This window comes from Lepisma saccharinum, unplaced genomic scaffold (assembly GCF_977018435.1).
Source record: "Lepisma saccharinum unplaced genomic scaffold, izLepSacc3.1 HAP1_SCAFFOLD_384, whole genome shotgun sequence".
NCBI lineage: Eukaryota > Metazoa > Arthropoda > Insecta > Zygentoma > Lepismatidae > Lepisma > Lepisma saccharinum.
In genome coordinates this window covers 137743-156470 of record NW_028143091.1, presented here as the reverse complement: position 1 = coordinate 156470, position 18728 = coordinate 137743, and the positions used below count along the sequence as shown (strand labels likewise).

Here is an 18728-nt window from a genome sequence, read left to right as displayed (position 1 = left end):
AGGACAGTGCGTTACTTTCAATCCCTGTCCCGACTTTTTCGAACTGCAATCATGATGCGAAAATGTCTCTTTATTATTGTTTTTTTTAACTCACAATTAGACATGTTCTTTATTTTATGAATAATTCTAAGTACGCAACATAGAATTATCATGACTTTTTAATGGCGCTCTCACTATTTGAACTATTTTGTAACATCTGTCTGTCTCTCTCTCTGGTCTACGTCAATGACAGAAATACAAGCAATATTCTTATTTATTTTTAACCCAATTAAAGGAAAGTGTAAGCATTTAAAAGAAATAAGAAAGATCATCACTGTTGCTCTTCCTTAGAAATTGTTGTTCTTCTAGTAAGAAAAATTAGAAGGATTTAGTCCAGCACCTTAACACAGTGTCCCACGAGTCTCTCTTGACTAATACTGTCAAATGTGACATGATTTTATGAATAAAATTTTCCGCCTGTTTACGTATAACGTTGCACAGATTTGGTAGTTCGCACACGGTGTAATTATTTCGTGTTACCTTACGCAACAGCAAATACATTTCATAAGACTTTTCTCTGGACACAATACTTGCATCAGTAAACAACCATTTCGTCTGTTACAGTATCACAGGAAAAGAACATCGTCCTGTAATGTTCAAGCCTCTAGATATTTTCCATTAGTAATGTCTAATCACAATAATAAGTTAGAAGAAATAACTCGCATTTTCACAACTACCAATATTCTCGTTTTTAATTACTTCGAAAATTATTTCTCGAAGATATCGGTTATACTACAAGAAAGCAAATCAAAATTAAAGTAAAAGTTCAACTACACGTATACCAAACGACATTTACAATATTAAAGGGACAGAATACTTAGAAAAAATTGTTGTTTCATTCGAAGGTAAAGGCGTGGTGTAGCGGTTCTTCTACCTTGTTTAAGGAACGAAAGCTTCTAGGGTAGTGGCTACCGTTCAGGATTGTCAATCTGATGGTCGTAGGTTCAAACCCTTCCGGTGACAGAAAATTTTCGTAAGTTTAACGATGGGGGGGAGGGGAAATATTGAATTGCAAAATCTCAATTTCAACGAACCGAGAAGTAGAGAAAAAATGAATAATTCTTATAAATATTAAAAATTACGTTCATTTTTTTAGTGGTGTAATCGCAGGTAAAATCAAAGATCTTACATGGAAGATTTTTAATTTGCTCTGAACTCAGCCAAAAGGCATTTCGCACCGATCTAATATATTCTCCAATACATTTCAAAATGTTATTTAATGTTTCATGTCGATAATTTGACCAATGCATCCATTCTTGACGCTCAGACGATATTTTCTGCAACTACCTCTTCTCTCCAGTTCCTTCTCCTTCTTCTCTCCCCTCTTTCTGTTCTGCTTTTATCTCATATCGCCTTCCCTACTTTTCTCGCATCTTATCTTCATCCCACTCTTCTCCACTCCTCTTATCTCCTTTCCTGTCTTAGATTTCCGACTCCACTGCACTCTCTTTTTTCGTTCTTCTCTTTTTCTCTCCTTTACTCTACTCTCCACTTCCCTCTTCTCGTCTCCTCCTCTCCTCTCGTTTTCCTCCTCTTTTCTCTTCTTTGTTCTTTTTCCTCATCTCTCCTCGAATCTTTTTCCATTCTCCTCACTACATCTCCTCTCCTCGTCTATCCTATCTTTCTTCTCTCCTCTACCTTTCCTCTTCTCCTTTCGCTTTCTCTTTCTCCTCTCCTTTGTAATCTTTCGTTTCCTCTCACCTCTTTTCCTTACTGTAGACTCATCAGCGATGAAATAATAGAAACCTATTTTTTTCTTTCAGAAAGAATTTTGTCATTTGCGATATAATAGTGATATTTTTAATAATTTTATACAATAATAATTGTTTATATTTCTTTCGCGTATTTTATAAATATCTATTGTGCACGTGGCAACCCTGAAATTGAGCCTAACTCTGCACGCAACCCACCAACGGCTTGTGTAAATTGGGTTGCCTAGTTTAAAATGTCGTTGTCCTAAAACTTTTGAGAGACACTGTACAAACAATAATTTTAAATCTTGGCGATATTTCACTTCATGCATGCATCAATTTAATTTCAGTTTTCCTTCGATTTATGCGTGGATGACATCACCCAAAATATGGTTCGAGAAATTTACAGATAATTGTAATTATAAACTTTAAATATTTGTATTCATATGATGTAGCTACGTATAACGTGACTGGAATTCATTAAAACATACAACAGAATTATTTTGTTTTAAAAGAAATATTATTTATATCTACAAAGTGTTACAGAGTTTCAATTGAACAATATTAACGTAAATAATGGGTAGTTACATTCTACGATTTGCTTTGGGCTATTATTATACCCTGAAAGCAAGCAATCATTACATGATGTATATTTACTGTTAGCTGGTCTACTGTTACATCCACATACGCCAACTCAGTAACCAAGCGCATTAAGTGGTCGGCTTCCTGTCTTGTCATCGTAGTTCCCGGGTTCGAGTGGCTGACAGAGCATGGATGTTCTTTGAGAGACACGTTCATCAATATAATTTAATCATCACTCATCCTCTCCGTCGCGATCAGTCTAAATAGCGTAAAAATGCAAATACAAAGGCATCCATGTACGGAAATATATACTTAATACTATAGTGAATTTTATGAAACCTGGAATGTGCAATACACCTTTAATTTAGTGTTGATTTTTTTTATATATATACTGGCAACGCCTTATTTTCATTCAATGTGAAAACATCATTCTCTCCCATATAATTTTTTGTGAATCAGCTTTATTGGGAATGTAGTGAAACCATTAAAACATTGAAGTTATAGTGACATATTTTTTCCTACATACTTACACAGTGTATTTTTGTCAGATGTGCAAATGTCAAAACTTAAGAAAAATGTTGATAAAAGAAAATATAATACTCTAAGGCGATGCATATGGCGGCTTCCATCGAGTTTTCAAATAATAATTTCCTGTTGCCCTGCAAATATAAATAAATATTCATTCCAAAATGCACTTACGTAAATGGGCAAGTTCTTATATATAGCGCTCGCAAACAAATGCATATTTTGAAGTATTATTTTGTTTTGTGTGAAATGTTGTTAATTGTCTCTAATTAATCTTCGAAAAACAATAACCACAACATTCTGTTTTGGAACTAAATTAGCAAATTTATGGATTTTGGCAACATTTGACCACTAAAATTTTATGCTGTACTATCAGTTAAAGGCAAGATGAAATAAGGAAGAATATAACCAATGTGGAGAGTATAATGTAAGAAGGAAATTGACATAATAAGAAAAAGGGCGGCACATAAGTTTAAAATAAGTAAAGAAGCGAGAAGCTGGTGTGAAGTAAGTAAGTGTGGATTGAATAAAGAACATATCACATCAATATCAACATATGAAAATGTTACAATGAAAAGATGAAAGCTAGAAATATAGTAGAGAAAATTGCAAACTCTAGTTGAGTGAATAGAGAAAGTAAAGCAAGTAGATACGAAGAAAAATTAGACTGAGTAGATGAACAAAAACAAGAGTACGGAAATGTATGTATAACAATAGCAATGAAAATGGTTAGAAATGGGTTACTGAAAAGTTTTCAGCCTGACCATCAAGGAGGATTGGGGTGGGTATGGAAGGAACGTGGTGTATAAATCCCTCATTTGAAAATGTTACTAACCACATGTACATCATGTACATGAGTTATTTTTCTTTGGTTTGCACGTAATCGAATAGAAGCATTTCTGTGCAATGGTGAAACTGTAACGAGGATGTACTATGCCTCACTTTTGGACGAACTAGAAGTAATTGAGGAATGCTGAGAAAAGTGGTGTGACTCCTTGGAACCACAACCCCTTTCCAAAACTAAAAAAACTCCCAATTTGCATGCTTCATGGAAGCTGTGAAGCTTATGTAAGAGGAACTGTTCTGTTCAGAACAGAGAAAAGTTAACTGGTGGACATGTGGTTTATGGCATATTCATATATCAAGTTTCATTTCCATCCCACTCCCACTTCTTTGTGAGGCTCAAAACTTTTCTCTCGACCCTCGTGAGAATATAGGAGAAGTGTTGGGAAAAAAATGTCATACCATCTTGCGACTGGTTCTCCCATCCTGGTTCTTCTCCAAGGAATGCACCACTTGATCGTGTAGAAGGACCAGCTAGAGCACTTATCGGCGACGAAGCCCCTTTCGGAAACAATAGACTCCGCAAAGTATTCGCAAGAGCGGGAATGACTGCAGATGGCTAGAGAAACAGAAACGAGGGAACTTAGTACAGAATGAAAATTAAAGAAAAAAGTTGTGAATCGAAAATTTTCTTTTATTTTCTGGTGAAGGAAATAAAATACAAACATCGGCGAAAATATTTCTTATTTATTCGACCTTTTCGTAATACCACGATTTGTAAATTGATATCCTTCAAATACAGAGCGATCCATTGAAGTGTAGACTGCCCGTCGTTGTTTGAGATCTCGGCAAGCGAGGCACTTGCGGCCGAATGCCGGCACTGTACACTGTCTGTGAATCAAGCGCGCAAGATTCCGTAACTAGTTTAAAGAGTGATTTATTTACTTATCAATACATGAAAGAATGTGCTGAAACTTGCCGCCTTAGTTGTCCACACATTCTTGAAATCTCTTGATGAAGTTATCAATAATTCGCTGCAGTTCCCGTTGATTACTGTTGGTAATTTCTTGGCGGATGTTACGTTTAACTTCTTACAGAGTGTGTGGATTTGACTTGTATACAGCATTTCTTAATTTACCCCAGATATAATAATGTCATGGAACTTTTATACACTCAGGAATCTTGTTTCAAATTTCTTTTGAACTTCATATGCCAATTGAATTAACACGTAACAAGCACCCTATAACTTCAGTCGTCAGACTAATAAACAGGCCACACAATACAAAACAAGAACCCTTATCACTTCACAGTCTCCTGTCTACTTTCAGGACCTCCATAAATACTGGTTTCTAGTCCCCCGCCCATGTACAGCTTACGTTAGTGGGTGTCTTAGTACATGATGTATCAAAGATGTGTGCGCATGGAAGGTAACTAATTTGAACACCTGCTTTATAAATCTGGTAGTAAATAACCTTTTTTAAAAAAATACGGAAACTTTTGTGTGCTGGCTTCATCGACACTCTACGATGCCGACAAACGGCAGCGAGTGCCTCGCTTGCCGATAGCGCAAACACCGACGCGGCGGTCTACACTTCAATGCTTCGCATTGTACAATGGCATATGATATTTATGACTAATTCACATTGTGTGTAGTTCGCAATCAGCTTTCCAGTTAGTCGGAAGACAAGAATTTCTATCGTGGTACTTAGTTCAGCGGTCAGAAAGGTATTCTAGTAGTACAATCTAGCTCCTCTTAACGTAACATAGTACGCGTAATTTTAATGTATAAAACTGAAAGCCTGCAACATACCTGAAATTCCTAGGTTGTCCAACAACCAGTGGCATCCAGGTTGTATATCAGACCCACCATTCGGATAAAAATCAACGTGACCAATAGAATGTGATATTCCTAACCCTGATGTCGTGTGGATTATGTCCACAAATTCTGCATCATCTGTATCCAGCCTCTCTTGTGGTGGAGATCCTTGGTACGAGGGACCAGCAGGGTCCAGACCTAGAAGGCATATTTAGAATCATATGTACATTAACATGCGTGCACAGTGTGTCTATAAAGCTTTAGGGATTAGATTATTCTATAAGAGCAGGTGCTTGTGTTACCAACATAGAACGTTTTTGTAAGTCAGACCGTTAGCCAACAAATCCAAACGTATGCAGAAATTGTTGCCAACTAACGTAAGATAAATCATCCACGCATAGAGTGCAGAAGAAAGTAGTTTTTTACTCATACGATGACTACTTCTCAAGGAGTGTCGATGAGTTCGTTTTCTCTCTCTCTCTCTCTCTCGCTGCTACTAGTTTGTTCATGGAAGTTTCATTGTTACTTCAAAATGTTAAAAAGTGTGTCTGTTTTATTGAAGACGTCAAAAAAGGGGGAATATCATATCGTCGCATCAATGCTAAAACCAGAAATGGCTAAATCTTACTTTTGAAATAAAAGCATCTTCATATTCAAGATCCCGAAAAGAAAAGAAAAACAGAGTTTTACATTTGGATAAATATTCTCAATGGTTAAATATGTGTGGTTGTTTATTCGGTCATCTAAGGTAGCATATGAATCTGGGGGGGGGGGGGGTGAGAGCGAGAGAGAAAGAAAGATTACAATTATAATTTCATTATTTCAAGACACTTTTAAAAATATAATAATATTGAGAAATTAATTTACTATAATTACATTTTTACTTCCACGAACCTGAACAGCACAGAAACGAGATAAAATACGCATATTACATATTTTAAAAACTTGCATATTTTTACATATTTCGGTATATTTACATATTTTTTCACATAATTCAGCTATTCTTTCTCCATATTTATGTACATATTTTGCATGTTTTGCTTACATAAAAATCCAGGCCTTAGTTATATGTAGGTAAAGCTATCCCCTGCATATTTCAATATGCTGCGAAGGCATATGGGGAGATGTGGTGGTAGGGGTCTACATATTCACGATCTCGGCCATTCATGCTCCGCCCGCTTTTACGCCCCTTTCCCCAAAGTTGTCACCAGGTAATCATTTATTACAGGCAGGGTGAACCCTAGAGCCTCTTCATGCAGCGACATTGCTGGGAAAATTGTCACCTGAAATCACCCATATCTTCCCCTTTGCAGTTCACATGTTACACCCACACACACCCGCATAAGCGCGCTCTCTCTGTATCTCTCTCTTCATGGAAGCTTTCTATACTAACGATAGGATGCTTGACGAAAGAAGACAGTAAACGGAGGAAAATAACAAGCCAGGCTAAATTAACATCGAGTTCCCTGCTATCTTGTTGAAGTTATTAGGCGCGCTGAGAAGTACACTGTGAGGCACGCTAAGGTGACAGTGCAGCAATCAGTTCTTGCTATTGGAGTGTTCAATAACGATTGAGAAAGAACGTGTCTACAATTATTGGCCTTGTCTTTGTAATATGGCTAGTGAATTCTCCTCATGACAAACATCAGGTTTCGTTTCACAGCTCTCGTCTTTCCACCTTGGCTCTCGCACTACACCATGACACGCACCTTCTGCCTTTAGGGCTTTATGTTAGTCTAGTTATAACCCTTTTATCGGACTTCTCAAAGGCTTCTAAGGGTTAGTAGGACCAAGCCCTTGCGAGGTCTGTGGTGTAGGATTTATTTTTAATTATCACCTGTGTAGGTTTGAAATGAAAGATCATTAAGATCTTTTACTCGAAGATTTACTATTTAAACTTCCGATGATATACAAACACTTTTCAAACAGACAATTCACCCGATACAACTTGTAGGACAAAACCTATTAGTTGTACCGAAGTTTATAACCCTGGTCTTTTTGATGATGCAGGAGAACGCCTTATTCAGAGTTGGGTTTGTGGAATATCTGCCAAATGGAGTACAAGTACACCAGCCAATCCGAAGATTGAAGCAAGATATTACCCAACGTCCCCTGAACCATCAGCCTTTCGGCAACCAGGAGAATGTCCCGTAGGCTTACAAAAGTCTAGCTCTTTTATATCATAATTTTGTTTACAATTTACCATGCTTACTACATAGTTGTTTAATATTTCCATAGTTTCATCATTTTTCCTGATTTAATTTAAACAATTCATTACCTATTGTAACATTAACAATAACACATTTTTAAAGAAAAGATTCCAACATAGATTAATACAATACAGATTGAATAGTTTTTTGCTTGAAAAAGCATGTGTTCACAGGGGCGACACAACCATAAATCTCCACTTTTCTTTATAACAACTAAATTAGGCCTAGCACGCACTAGCTATAAAAAAAATTCTCTACACAACCTCTGTGTCTTGTTGAAAAGATTCTCTCGGGCTATCGAAGCTGAAGCTCAGAACTGCACTTCTACCCTGAAGATGAGAGTGATGTTAACTCTCGAAAGCTTGGAATCGTTTCCACAACTCACCTGGTCGATAGCCCGGAGAATCTTTTCATCATTGGTCGCCAGGAGAGCTTCAAGTCTTACTTCAACCTCTGTATCTGTAACAGCTTGGAATAAAAATACCAAGGCAGGCAACAGCCCAAGGAAGCGATATAATTTTTTTTTAATATTTCAGTTAAAACCTTTCTCCTAAGATTTCAGCCAGTGTATGGAGCTGGTGGCCACCCACCGTTGTGAGGAAATTGGGGAGCTACGAATGAGTAGCGTAACCCGGTCATGGAAACCTACAGTAACGACTGGGGGTTCGTCGTGCTGACCACACGTCACTCCGTAACTGGTTGGATGATCTCCCAACAGCCTCTGGCGGAAGTGAGTGAGGCCGGCAGTCAGTAGGTAGGCCCTGGCCCTCAAGGGCTGCCACGCCGCAGGTTGTTGTTGTTATTATTATTATTATTATTACATGGGTTGGATATCTAATAGTGGCAACACTGCTGTATGTACGCTATGAAACAGAACTGGTGCTTCTCACTTATATCACATATTAGTTTGATACCTAAGCTACCTCTCAGTTAATGGACCCTTTCTTCCAACACTAGGAACAACACTATCGTTGGAGTTGGTGGTCTAAAGTTGCGTAGTCAGAACACCACTAATGTGAAAGTTCTAGTGCCTCCAGGACAGACCGTCAATGCGCAGTATTACTGTTATTTTTTTTTAATATAACCTGCGACCTGCGTTGCGAGTGAAGAGGGAACACTTTCTGCTTAATCCTCCCGTCATTTTGCAGGACAATGTTCGGGCGCATGTAGCGCAAACCTGTGGCTGATTTGTTAATGAGGCTGGCAGATGCTCTACCAGCCCCTGTGACTTTGATTTGATCCATAAGATGAAGCTTTCGAACTGTTCCAGAGATTCTTCATGCAATAAACAGCTCCATTCGTACCATCAACAGAACAGGCACTGCTACAGAAATGCTACAACTTCCACATCGCTGACAACGTTGTACACAATGCTGGTCACTATATCGAAGGGCTGTAAAAGTTTCACAGAGGTATCTCTTTTGTATCATTTGAGAATAAATAGTTGCCACTATTGTATTTCCAACCCTCGTATTACCTATTATAATTCCGAAAAAAAATCATATGAACAACTACTTTCAAAAATGGCAAGATGGCCTGCCAGGAAGGTCTCGATGTTCCCAGTTGTTCTTTAGGAAATTTCGCCAAGTTAGGCCATTAGGAAGGGATTAAAAGGTTGTTTCTAACACCGTGACAACATTTTGTTCAACATTGTGTCGAATGCTTTTAGAGGTCGAATCTGCCTGTATGTGTTTGTGTTTTGTAGACTAGATGTGTTTGTAGTCAGGGATGGTGTAAAGAGTTATGGCAGTGGAGCTGAAACATTCCTTCTTTCTCTACAACAAATCAGAACAAACTCCTCAAACAATATGCGTGACATCTTGGAGTAATGTCGCCACTCGAAAGTGAAAGCAAATTATCATTTCATAAACTTCACCTTGGCTCTCTGGCCTCGGAAGCAGTTCAGCATTTTTATACACACAGCCGTCACACGTATACACTTCCTGAGGACGAGAAACCTTATTCTAAAGTTTGGACTTTCTTTGTGATAGTCGCTTTTCCAGATCAATGCTCTTGACGGATAATGTCGCTGAAGCAGGGCTATCTTATCTGTCCATCTGATTTCATTCTAATAACTGAATCTGTATTTTTCTTTTGTCGAAGTCTGGTTCTTATCATTGTCTTACGTTGACACATTTATGCAATGGAGAGCCAAGTGAAAACCTTAATTTGTTTTTGTTACTTACCTAGTAGATTTCTGTATGTAGAGTTGCACAAGTTTGCTGCATTTTATCACAGAGATATTGCTGATCCACATATATTTTCAAGTTTTGAGTTAGTGCCTGTGTACCTTAAGAAGAATAAGTCTTTGGAGGCTACGTGCAGTCACTTATGAACCACTGCGAAGGCCTTTCCACCCATCTAGCCTCCCCGATGCCACAGTGGTAGCGTCATCGCCTTGTAATCAATGGGTCCCGTGTTTGATATCCGGTGGAGGCACATGGTGGTTTGGATCTCACTTTAAACTGTAGGTCCAGTCTCGATTAGCCTTACTGTCCATAAAGTGGACTTAAAAGACACCAAATTAAACTTTCCACCCATCTGCCTGCGAACCGAGGCTATTGTCGAACTCTTTCCTCCATTAGTAAACTTACTGGTGTGGTAAGTATGCACAGATATATTGAATTTTCATTTGCCTAGAGATTTCTGTAAGTTTTAGGCTAACAGAGGGCCAAGAGACCACTCTTCTTCCCTGGTGCAAGTGTGCATAGGAGGCGCCATCTTTAAAATAACAGAAAATAGCGTTTTGAAGCTTACTTGATTAGTGTTGCAGCCTTGAGGTCGTTTTGTAAATAACAGTTGATACCTAATGCAAATTTGAGCTGTATACAGTATGCCCTACAATTTTTATTTGACTTTTAAGGTTTTCATTTGTAATATTAACCCATTCTGGGGTAAGCTGAACATTGTACTCATTCCGGAATCGCTCATGACTATCATACCACCCAAAAACAAAACACAGACACATAATAACTAAATGACATGAAGATTGGAATAAGGAGTACAGATCTCGGTGAAAACTTACATCACGTTCCCTTTTACGCTGTGCCATATTATATCTTTGACTTTCTGAGTCTATAACCCAAACTAGTAAGCAGGGAGTCGTAACGTACCCAATTTGCGTTACACGGTACGTTCCATTTTGTAGGAGGAAAAGTATGGTTCCATTGCTGGTACCCATGTAACGTAACGAAATGCAATATGTTATAGACTGACGTTACAAGGAACGTAACAAAATGTATTGTGGTAGATATTAACGTTATAAAGGAACGGAACGAAATGAGCACATTGGAACATAACGTAATATGCAATATGGTATATACTACCGTTACAAGTTACAAGGAACGTAGTAACGAAATGCAATATGGTATATACTAGCGTTACAAAAAAACGTAACGAAATGCAACATGGTAGTAAATAACGGTATACATAGGAACGTAATGAATGCAATCCTCCGTAACGGAATGAAGTGAAAGGCAATATGGTTAATTAACGTTACATAGGAATGTAACAAAATGTAAACCACTGTAGCGGAACGGAACAAAATGCAGTTGGGTACATACCATCTACATAAGGAACGTAAATAAATTCAGTATGGTAGATGTTAACGTTACAAGGAAAGAACAATTCACAAATGTTAGCTAGTAACGTTATAGGCGCGTGACGAATATAATCTACTTAACATCACGGAAGAAAAAGGAATAGCCAAAATCTCTTACCTTTCATTGGAACATTGCGAAAAATAACTCAGTATATCGTATGGGATTAATGTGAAATAGCCGTGAAAAATATGGTTGTTTGTAAAAAAATGAATTTCAACCAGGGTTGTTAAAGGGTCAGGAATTTTAAATCAATTCAATTCCGGTTCAGCAGGGAATATTAGCAAGCATAAATGGATCTGGACCGTAAAGAGCCTTTTTATGTATTTCAGATCGTTCCAGGGACCTTTTCTCCTGATCAATTGAAATACGGCAAAGGGACCTTCTTTCCGGATCAATTAAAAGACGGTCTAAGTTCCATATTGAAATGAAAGAATACGCAACTTGGACCGAATTTAAACTGTGCGATAAAAAAATTTCCAGTCTTGTTGCGGAACCCAATAGAACCCATTAGAATTTATGGGTTCGTGGACGTTTAACAACCCTGATTTGATATTAAATTACATTTTTGGCTCGAAACTGAATAAAGCTTCCAACTAGTGTAGAAAGGAGTAGCAATAGGCGTGCGCACGGGGTGCAAGGGGAGGGGTAAAATGCCCCCCTCGTCATGGACATCAGAGAAATATGCCATATGCAATTGCATATTAACCCGATAATAGTGTTGCCCCCTCAAGAAACACCACTTGAATTCGAAATTATCGCATTCCTGCATCCCCATTATAATAATTAATGTAAATTAGTATGACAAATCAAATTATACGTGTGAAATATATACTTTTAGCTGACATTCGTTTTCTAAAGGGGAGAGGTGGCCATCCTCGCCCCCCTTCCAGATTTCCATGCCCTTATATTATTATACTTTATTCCAGAAATTTAGGGTAGAGGAATCATATCGCCGGTTATTAAACGATATTATGCTCTTGAAGAAAATGAAGTATTTTGAAGCCGATGAAAGTTCACAAAGGAACAACGGCGGAAGAAGGTGTTGTGGCACAACCACAGGGGGCAGGGTAGATTAGCCCTCAAACTTGTACAGAAATCAATTCTAGGAGGTAAGGAAGGCAAACATTGGACTATAGAAAGAAAGGTTGCAGAATCTAAGAGTAGCAAGACAAAAGGATACTCAAGATGGATTTAGTTTTCACGTCTTTCGTGCACTATTTCTTCCAGACGGCAAGAGCACCTGCAAGGGGGCACAGAGGGGCAATTGCCCCCTCTCGATTTCTATCTTTATACCAATTTTAAAAAAAGTTATATAAACTTGGACAGTTGCTGCTGATTACGGTGTAAGTTTTGTCCGTGTAAGGTAATAAATAGATTTATTATTAATTTTTGAAGCCGCACCGTTCATTTATAAACACACTGTATATGAGTCATTGTGAATTCGAGTCAATTTAAACATTTTGCGTTGTTGCGAGATTATCTATTAGGATACAATTTGGACATAAACAATCTAAGTAGAAAAAGTGCATCTTGTATATCAAAATTGCCATGTCCATCTGATCTCCGAAAGTAGTGTTTAGCACGTCATTTTTCAAGTATATGATTGATTGATTTGGTGTTTTGAGTCCACTTTATGCACAGTAAGGCCAATCGGGACTGAACCTTCAGTTTGAAGTGGAATCCGAACCACTTGTGCCTCCACCGGGTATCGAACCCGGGACCCCTTGATTACTAGGCGACGACGCAACCACTGCGCCATCGGGGAGGCCATTTCAAGTATAGTCCATGATTGTATCTAGTATATGAATGAGATTTGTCCCTCCTCTCAAACAATTCGTGGCTTGTCCCCACCGAACGAAGTGTGTCACTTATAAATTAAGTTTCCGAAAGCAGGCATTATGCATGAACAGAACAAAAAATACTCCTGAGAAATTACAAACATTATAAGCCAGTTCGTGACCGGGAGTTATTGACGGTCTCCCCCCCCCCCCAACCTATCCACTTTAGGTCCCGGGTTCGAGTCCTGGTCTGTAAATATCTTTTTTAGGTGTCTCTTCATCAATTTCATCTATTTATCATCCATCTTCATAGTTTCGATTAATTATAAAAGTGACAAAAGCAAAGCAAAATAAGAACAAATAAAAATAATTGCAAAATGACTACAATGTCAGAACTACATTTGAAAAATAAAATGCGAGCAGAAGATTCATTTTCAAACAGGTATTTGGGTAGAATTGTGTAGACAGACAGCATGCTCCCGAAAGTTGCCAATCCACGTGTAGCATGACCTTCGATACTGGGGTTGCGCTTTTTCAGGAAAGTTTTCTCGACCCTCCTCAGGCGTCTTATCAAGAATGCCTCAGTGTTCGTAGCATTGCCAACTTATTTTCCGTCGGAAAAAGTATTTTTCCTCCTAATTAATCTGCGGTTGGCTCTACAATACATACAACAACTGAATTACGGCGAAGTAGGTTAGAAACCCTGCGTGCTCAACAGCAGCTTCGATAAGGCACCTGATTGTTTCGAGCTGAACCAGGAAATGGGCGATCTTTATTCCCCAAGGCCATTCCGTAAAACTAATGCCACAAGAAGTTTTCTGTGTGGATTTGAGAGCATGAAATTGTAGGCTGATGATAGTACTAGAAGACGTCAAGTGGATTTTTTTTCTGTTTCGTTATGTTATATAGCTTTCCTACCTATATAGTTTGAATAACTAATCAATCATTTGATGAGTAGACAAACACGAAGAAGCCGATCCCGTGGCAAATTAGTTAGCGTAATACACTGCGAAGTCTAATGTCGGATTAGAAAATATGGATGGGTCATTTGTCTTTATACCACTTCCATCACCTATCACATCCTTTATCATCGCGATTAACCGAAAGTGGTAGACGCGAAATAAAAATAGAACCTTTGCATGAATGTCCGAAAAAAAGGCAAGGGCACGAACCACCTGGAAAAGGAAAGTCAACCAAAAATTATATATATCGCGCAATTGCATTTTAGCTATAATAATATATGTTAATTATTGCATGAACATGCTTGAGGGGAGGGTGGGGGAACACAATTTTTATCCCGAAATTTTGGAATTTTGAGAGTTAGCCCCCTCCCCCTCGCCACATATTTGCAAAAATTTCATATAGTCTGAATCTCTGGTTCATTCCGCGTACAACGGTATATCACTCATCTCTCTAGGACAATTAGCTTCCGATCTACACTTATTTAATTGAAACTCTGCATTTTGCTCAAAATCGGCTCGGTACCCAGAGGCTTACTTGTGAAAAAGGTCTTGGGCGTCAAAAGGTTAAAACAAGACAAACTTTCATTCTAACCTCAGTCAATTGTGGGAGCTGCTTAGAAGTAGTAGTGTTGCTGGTATGGTGGACTTCGGTTCTTACTTTTGCTTTTAACAGATAGATACATTTTGAATAATAGTGAAATCAAAGTAATCGATTATTCTACCGAATGACAAAGTTATAATGGAATTGTGTTATCTCCATTACAGAACAACTACCTAATCTCATTCAATTCCAGTGTTCTATCTGGTAGATAGATATATCAACCTTTGCAATGATGTAAACTTTCAGTGCAATGGCGACAAAAGTCCAAGAACTATAATGTCAAACTTTAAAGGTTTCCTGACAAAATAAAAAAGGGACAGATCATTTACATTCTCAATGGACATGTTGAAAAAAAGACTAATATTCATTTTTAAAATTTCTTTTTTTAGCGTAGGTAAAAGGAAGTCACTTGAATAAAGTGGGAATATAATCAAAATGTCCATCAGGTATTCATTGATTTCAAAAAAGCATATGATTCGGTCAAAAGAGATAAATTATATAATATATTAGTAGAATTTGGAATACCTAAGAAGCTTGTTAATATGATACAAGTATGCACCAGTGAAACAGAAAGTAAAATTCGTGTGGGTATTTATGTGTCTGACAAATTTACAATTCATGATGGGTTAAAACAAGGAGATGCATTATATCCATTGCTCTTTAATTTTGCCTTAGAATATGCTGTCAGGAAGGTAACAGAAACTAACGAAGGACTAAAATTAAATGGTGTGACTCAGTTGTTAGCATATGCAGATGATGTAGACTTATTAGGGGATGATATAAATACAATTAAGAATAATGCTAAAATACTTTTCAAAACTGCTAAAGACATAGGTTTGGAAGTTAACAAAGAGAAAACTAAATATATGCTTACAGGCCGAAACCAAGTGTTAGGTAATAATCAAAATATAATTATTGATAACAACTCGTTTGAACCAGTTTCCAAATTCAAATACTTAGGAGTAATATTAACCAATGAAAATTATATTAAAGAGGAAATAAAGAGTAGGCTTAATTCAGGAAATGCAAGTTACTTCTCTCTTCATAAACTTTTGTCTTCTAGTTTAATAACTAAGAAACTAAAAGTTAAAATATACAAAACAGTAATTTTGTATGTAGTGCTCGTATTAAATGGGTGTGAAACTTGGTCCCTTACATTGAAAGAGGAACATAAATTGAGAGTATTTGAAAATAAGGTTCTTAGGAAAATATTTGGACCTAAAAGGGATGAGGAGACAGGTGAGTGGAGAAGGTTACATAATTTAGAACTACATAATTTGTATTCATGTCCAGATGTTATTAGAATAATTAAATCAAGAAGACTTAGGTGGGCAGGTCATGTGGCACGAATGGGAGAGGAAAGAGGAGTTTACAGGATTCTTGATGGGAAACCTGATGGTAGGAGACCTGTAGGAAGGCCAAGACGAAGATGGAGGGACAACGTTGACATGGACCTAAAGGAAATCGGTAGGGATGGAAAAGAGTATATAGATCTTGCTCAATATAGGGACAGATGGAAGGCCTGTGTTGCTGCAGCCATGAACCTTCGGGTTTAAGAAAGCTAGAGAGTTAGTTAGTTAGTTTAAAAGGAAGTAGCTATAAATGAGTAAATAAAAAATATTACGTGGCAGAGTGGTTAGCACAGCGCACTACGACGCCAGGGGTCCCGGTTTCGAATCCCGATCTGCACATGAGTGTTCTCTGTGAGTGTCCCTTCGTCAGTTTCAGCATTCGTCGCTCATGCTCATCTTCGCTTTCTGAACCGCCAGGTGTACAGCACCTGGCGCAGCGTTTCGCGTCCGAATTCCAGGAACAGGCAACTTACGGTTACCTGACCAAGTAGCGTTTCGTCCGAGGGCTACCATCCTAATAGTGTTTAATGAAGCAAACTCTTGCTAACACTCTTAAATGCTCCATCGAAGAAAATATATATTTTTTTGTTTTAATATTTCTTTCCCTCTGGAAATTGCAAATCTCACCTTCGTAGTTGACAGATAGTAAGAAAGTGTTGCCATCAGCCATGACTAAAATTTCTAGATCCAAGTTCACTTCCTCTCGACGATTTGTTTTGATTTGATTTGTTGTTTTAAGTCCACTTTATGCACATTAAGGCTAATAGGGATTGGACCTACAGTTTAAAGTGGGATCCGAACCACTTGTGCGTCCACCGGGTATCGAACCCGGGACCTCTCTCTCGACAATTTGTCTTGAGTCTGCACTCCGCTGTCTATGCAATGTAGTTTTAAAAGTTGTAAACCGAGGTATACTAGTCACCAATTCCATCGCTGCCAGTGGTTAGTCAAGGTGTGACTCATCATCAGCCAGGATCGAACAAAACGCAACTCATTAAACCGTCGCAGACGAACTGTAGCATTTTTCTAGAAATTTCGCTTTCGGACGAAACGCTACTGAACCGTACAGCAGTCCCAATGCCTACTCCAAGTTGCACAGCTGCTTTCGGAGCTCTTGGTTTGGAAAGGGGGTCGGGATGAGGAAAGGGTCTTGATTTTTTATACTGAAGCTCCTTCATTTCATTCTCCTATTTCTCTTGGTTGAATTTTCTGAGATACGGAATCTACCTCATTTTGCTTGTCATTACGTTTTATTGCATCACCCACGGTACGCTTACATATACTACTTAACATTTTCAATTTCCCTGTACCCTTTGGTTAGGTACGGTAAAAATAAATAGCTGCCATTCGTCAAATGTTGTATTTTTGTTTTTGTTACCCATTTTTCTCGTACTTCAGTCAGGGAGCAATGCAGCTACTGGTAACAAATGTAGTCAGGAAGTAGCATCAATTGTTCCTTCCCCGCACTGTAGTTGACCAGTAAAAAAAAACGATGTAAAGCCTCGTTTCTATTACCACAAATTTGCCGCGCAACATGACGCGCGGCATGCGACGCTGCATGTGCCAAGCATTTGTTGAAATGGAAATTGTCTGCAACATGCCGCGGCGCAAGTGCCGGGGACAAAATTGCCCCAACAATTAAGACGCACAACATGCGCCGCGGACAATGGAAACAGCCTGCAGCAAGTTCCTGGGGCATGCGCACTAGAGTAGAAACAGACGACGCGACTACAATCTGTGGTCCAACAAGATTTAATAACAATGCAAAATCACTTACAGTCATTCTTACAAAGTTTTCGTATCCACTTTGAAGACGTAAGTCTCTCATCAACGAGTTATATGCTCCTTCCGAATTTCTTTTCGCTAGAAAACTTCTAATCCACCATCTAGGTCGTTTTCGCCTCTTATTTTTACAAGTTCATGGTACGCGCCTGCCATAACCACAAAACCCGCCATAGTTGTATTGTTCATCTTTACACAAGTTAAATCACTACCAAATTATTACAATACAAGAGAAGAAACACTGACTACTCTAAAGCACAATGGAACAACGCTACACTCAAGTCCTGCACTCCGGTGCTGTTGTAGGCGTATTTTGCAGAAGTAGTTTTGAATTGGAAACAGTGCACTGAATGACGCGCAACATGCGCCTGCACATGTTGCGCGTCATGGGTCTGGAACTTGTCAGAATGGAAACGTAGCTTAACAGAAACAGAAGGCTTTCACGATTTGTCTGAATATTAAAGTGATCTCTTTTTTCACACCCAAACATAAATAACTATTTTCAAATATTTAAACGTAACAGGGGTGTAAGGGGTGACCTTCCACGTATTACATCCAATCCTCAACTTCATTCCACGTAGTACGCCCTGGACTGCTCTTTCCAGACTAACGAGACTCTGGCGACTGGCCCTATGGCCAGTATAATTCTGTGTGTTCTCCTGCTTTCTGTCATATGCGCTGAGTGCCTCTTTACAGCCTCAGCTTTTAACCTAAGTCAGAATATTTTAATATTTCAGTTATGCGACATTACAGTTATGTTATTTGTTATGGTAAGGGGCTGCACCCCGTATAACGTGGCGGGTGCAAAATAGCCTAAGTGCTGACGCACCCAAATTTTTTTAAAAAAAGTTACATATAACTTTAAGAAATGCGTATAAATATTTCACCATCGTTTATATTTATGTACATGTTGTTAATTTTCAAATATTGTGAAGGAATGCAGCAAGATGCTACGTATTTGATTACTAATGTGAGCCACTGTATATGTTATGTTTTTATTTCATG

The 18728-nt window shown here is 38.3% G+C and overlaps 1 protein-coding gene across 1 annotated transcript in view; it reads right to left on the bottom strand.

The window, feature by feature from the left end:
* Nucleotides 1-2230: 2230 nt before the first annotated feature.
* LOC145982744 (pancreatic triacylglycerol lipase-like) overlaps nt 2231-18728 on the bottom strand; it is a 37597-nt gene continuing 21099 nt past the window's right edge. The window contains exons 6-8 of the mRNA XM_083116114.1: nt 5431-5634; nt 4083-4239; nt 2231-2971 (exon numbers count right to left, since the gene is read on the bottom strand). Of these exons, the coding sequence (XP_082972240.1) occupies nt 2914-2971; nt 4083-4239; nt 5431-5634 (419 nt within the window). The 3' untranslated portion in view covers nt 2231-2913. The remainder of the gene's footprint in view (nt 2972-4082; nt 4240-5430; nt 5635-18728) is intronic.